We start from the raw sequence: 4,327 nt of genomic DNA, 5'->3' as shown, positions 1-4,327 counted from the left end.
TCTTCAACATCAGTGGAATCTGGAACATTAAGTTCAGTGTTTCTCAACACCCTCCATTCCCTGTCTACCTCATTCAACTGATCATGCCCTATTATCCCAGGAACTAAACTAGCTAGTGGTGCAATGGAGGTTACATTCCTTTCCATGACTACTCTGGGATGAATGAAGCTGATGTTCTTGAGTATCAAGCTTTTAAATGGAAATCTCATATATATCTGATTTACACTCTCAATGAGGAACCATAAGCAACGTTTCTGAAAAGCTTCTAGATCAGGCTTGGACAATCCATGAGTGTTATTTTCAACTGCAGCAGATACTTTGGCACCCAAATAAATCCTATGAAGGGGAACAAAATTGGATGGATTTTTGTACTGCATATTTTCAATAGCAGTACTCCTCACATAATCGTTTCTCATGTAACAGTCCATGATTGTCTTACAAACATTGCTGACTGACTAATACATGGTATGGATCTGAGGGCCTTGTGACTGCATTGATTTATTAAGATCATTGAAAAGAGGCAAAATGAACTCAAGAAACTGTAAGTAGAGCTTGTTTGCTGGATCCTTCAGCTTATCTAAAATACTCTCAGCTGCTAAGATCCTCTCAGATAAAGCTGCACCTGTAAAATAAAGCTGAAGAGCATCATACTGCTCCAATAGCCTAGAAACTACAGCCTGCAAAGAGAGCCAACGAGTCTGACTAGGGTGAAGCAGTTTGTGGGGTTTTACATTCACAAACTCCTGGAAATCTTTCAGCTCAGATAGCCGCTTAGGGCTGGACATGAAATAATTGTAAACATCCCTGGCTAACTGTTCTACTGCTCTTGGGAGAGTTGCACAAGCATAAGAAGCACACAAATGAAAGCTGTGACAGATGCACTTCATAATAAATAAATCAGGAATGTCACTTTTCAAACGAGAAGCAAGAGAATTATGAGCACCCATCATAACACTGGCACCATCTGAGGCAAAACCAATCATATTATCTTTATATGGAATTCCTTCATCTGCTAAACATTTCACCACAATCTCATACAAACTCTGGGCACTAGCATTTTCAACTGGAACCAGATCATAAAATACATCAGTGACTTTTGTGTTAATCATTGTGCGAGCAATTAGACAGAGATGTTTGGTGCACCCTTTGTCAGTGGACTCATCAACTATGAGTGAAAATTTTTTTTCTCTCAAAATGTCTACCAACTCCTCTTTACTAGACTTACCAAGTACATTCCTTATCACTGCTGTGGTTTTTGTTCTGCTACTTGCAATTTTCTTTGCAATATCAGAGTCCTTACACACTGATCTTATTAATTTTGGTAGGTGTGTCATGATATTTAATGGGAGGTTGTGTTCCACAACAAATGCAGCAAGTTTTATTTCACCTTCTTTCACATTCTTTTCTCTCAATGGGTTACTGACAGATGGCAATGACATAAGTGTGGGTTGCTTAGATATACTCCTAACACTAGTTTTATGTTTCTGTCCCTGTGCATGCTTTTCTAATTCAGATTTCTTTGCGTTTAATTCACAGTCACAGGCCTTGCAGTAAGCTCTGGTTTCACTTTTAGCACTAGGCTGTAACCATCCCCTAAATGTAGGGAAGGATTTCCAGTGCTTTGCATATTTCTGTAAATACTTAGCCTTCTTAGCAGCCTTGGGTGGAGTGTCTGGGGGTGGGAGAGTCTTAGGATCATCTGGGTCATCCATGGTAACACAACTGTCAAGGACATATATATCCTCATCACTAACTTATGGACATGTAATAGAGGTCTACAGAGTAATATAAATGATAAAATCAACAGTTACGAAACTAGATATAAAATGTTTTTTCCAAACCTCCAACTGCTGCAATTCACATATGTAGCCTAATTACTGACTAGTTTGAAACCAGTTCAAAGTTTAGTGATATTGAGCATATCGCTCTTACTTTGGCTTCATAGCTTACATGAATGTAATACTTCCAATATCATCTATCATCAAAATATTCACAACCTCTAATACATGTACAGTAGCTCCCAAACCATCGTTGAAATAGCCTACCTAATGAACAGCAGACAAGTCTGACGACTGTAGACTGTGGATGGAGACTGTCTGTGGAAGTGTCGATGAGTGGGGAGTACACTGGTGGTGACTTACTGCTGAGGGCGACTGGGTGACGGTTACTGTACTGCAGGTCAGTCAGACTGAAGTAAGCAAGCTGGGGCACAAAGCACGAGAGATGAGCGTGGCTCAACTTAAAAGTCGAGAGGCAATGAGAAAACGACAACTACACAAAAGTTTTCGCTCAGTGAAACGCACTGTCTATTCAGAAAGACAGTCACTTAGGAAAACAATGACAAGGTTTACGAAACTGATTACGATCTGAGTACAAAAGCGAGGCAGTTAACGGTTTGAGAGAAAATTTCCACATTTCAATGAAATTCTGACGTTCCCTTATATGATACTAATACAATGTCGCGAATTCGTGACATATATATATATATATATATATATATATATATATATATATATATATATATATCTATATATATACGATGTCCTTACTCTTTCCAACCTTCTTCTCTCTTTTGCCCCTCCTCTTCCCTCATCAAGATCACCTCCTTCCTCTCGTCCCACCTTTCTTCCCTCCCGTTTTGTACCTTTGTTGTTCATCACTCCATCCCTTATTTTTTTTTTATCATGCTTAGTACAGACTCTGCCACTCTTCAATAGCTTCCATACTCAGCATCATACTCGCCAGAAGCTTCCAATTTGACCTCTCACCACACTCTGGTGTAATTCTCGTTCATTGTGTTGTTCTCCATTACTTTTCCCAATTTTTCTCTTAGCTCTACTTTTTTCATTTTAGGTACGCTTTCCGCGACGTGTCTCAGTCTTTATTACATTAGTCCAGTATATTCTGTCCACTGTTTCTTGGTCAAAAAGTTACATCTTCCCACAAATTATGTCGAGGTTAAGTTATAGTTTAGCACTATAGTAGTCTATGCTGAAAACGAGGTAGTGCTTTGGAAAGGATGCTTATCTGTAATATTACCTTATTCAGGCTCTGAGCAACGTAAACAACCTGAAAATTTACGAAAGTTCTGCTAACTTGGGGTAGATAAATGGTAACTCTTTACTAGGTGCTCCTCCTTGAATCTTCTTGTAGTCCACACCGTTCATCAGTCCTTCATACAGCCCTGCTAACTTCATTTTCATATTCTCGTACTTTCTCTCCTTTTATAATGTATTCCTCACTGCACGGCAAGTTCATAAGTATCTCTGTAAATCCTCAAACATTATTCGTACATAATTGTTTTCTTCATTACTTCAATGATTAATTCCCTCTTACCATCTCCCTACTTTCTCACCTCTCTTTTTGTGCCCTCCTCACTTATATCCATTTCTGCTGCTCATATTTACACCCCTTATTATGAATCTTCATCCTTTATAAAATTAGTCTCTCTTTGCATCCTCATTTTATATATCATCTCTTACTTTCTCACTCTTCATGTCCCCGACCCTCAGATCTTCCTCAATCTTCACATCCTTCCTAACACTTTATATCCTTTCTGACATTCTCCCTTAATAATCACATCCTCAGTCATTATATTCTTCCTTGTTCCTTACATCTTTTCTCTTTCCTCGTACCTGTCCTCCATCACATCTTTCTTCACTTCCCACATCCTTCCTCATTCTACACATCCCTCGTTGCTCACCAGTATCTTCTTGATTGCCTTTTGTTTCCATATTTTATCACTATTTTCTGCATCGCAAATTTTCTTCCCACTTTCCTTCCTCTCTCCAAAGATCGATATTGGGTTACTTTTTTTGTTACTTTCATTTTTTTTCTTTATCCGATTTCATTTCTAATCTATGTGGCTACTATTAGTCTCTCCTTTTTATTCGGATGTATTGCTGTTTCCTGACCCAAGTTAAATTTTCAATTCTTTCGTATTTAGCTCTTGTTTAAATTTTCCGTTTGTTTGATTCTACGTAATGTTTTAATGTTATTTTTCCTTTTTTCTCTTTAATGCGTGCATTTTTTTCTTGATGAGAATACAAATCTGTAAATACATTGTAGCAGAGAACGAAAGTTCTGTTGATCGTGAGAGGGTTATTGATGATTAATTTATACTGGCATCCTTGACTCGAAATCTGAAGAATGAAAGCGCCTTACGTTAGGTGGAATAGAATTAAAACTTTTTTCTGAACGTCAAGGAGTTAACAGTGAGAGTACTAAGCAGTTTCTCTATCCCAGATATAAGTGTAAAGTAGCTACTTCTTTCATGCCATTTTATAAGTATGTAATACTTCCTGCATTCCAGCTAAGAGTCTTTAGT

General features: G+C 38.0%; 1 protein-coding gene across 1 annotated transcript; it reads right to left on the bottom strand.

Annotated features, from left to right (window-relative positions):
- Positions 1-455: 455 nt before the first annotated feature.
- LOC145414596 (zinc finger protein 862-like) lies at positions 456-1,712 on the bottom strand. The gene has a single exon (XM_080284124.1). It carries the CDS (start codon positions 1,710-1,712, stop codon positions 456-458), a length of 1,257 nt encoding a protein of 418 aa, XP_080140250.1.
- Positions 1,713-4,327: the final 2,615 nt, after the last annotated feature.

The sequence above is a fragment of the Coenobita brevimanus genome, chromosome 100 (genome assembly GCF_032717465.1).
Source record: "Coenobita brevimanus isolate Jiangsu-jjx chromosome 100, ASM3271746v2, whole genome shotgun sequence".
NCBI lineage: Eukaryota > Metazoa > Arthropoda > Malacostraca > Decapoda > Coenobitidae > Coenobita > Coenobita brevimanus.
This window is presented reverse-complemented; position numbering and strand designations above follow the sequence as displayed.

What these genes read in the sequence shown, in the direction of transcription:
- LOC145414596 (XM_080284124.1), bottom strand. Translation starts at nt 1,712, where the DNA reads ATGGATGACCCAGATGATCCTAAGACTCTCCCACCCCCAGACACTCCA.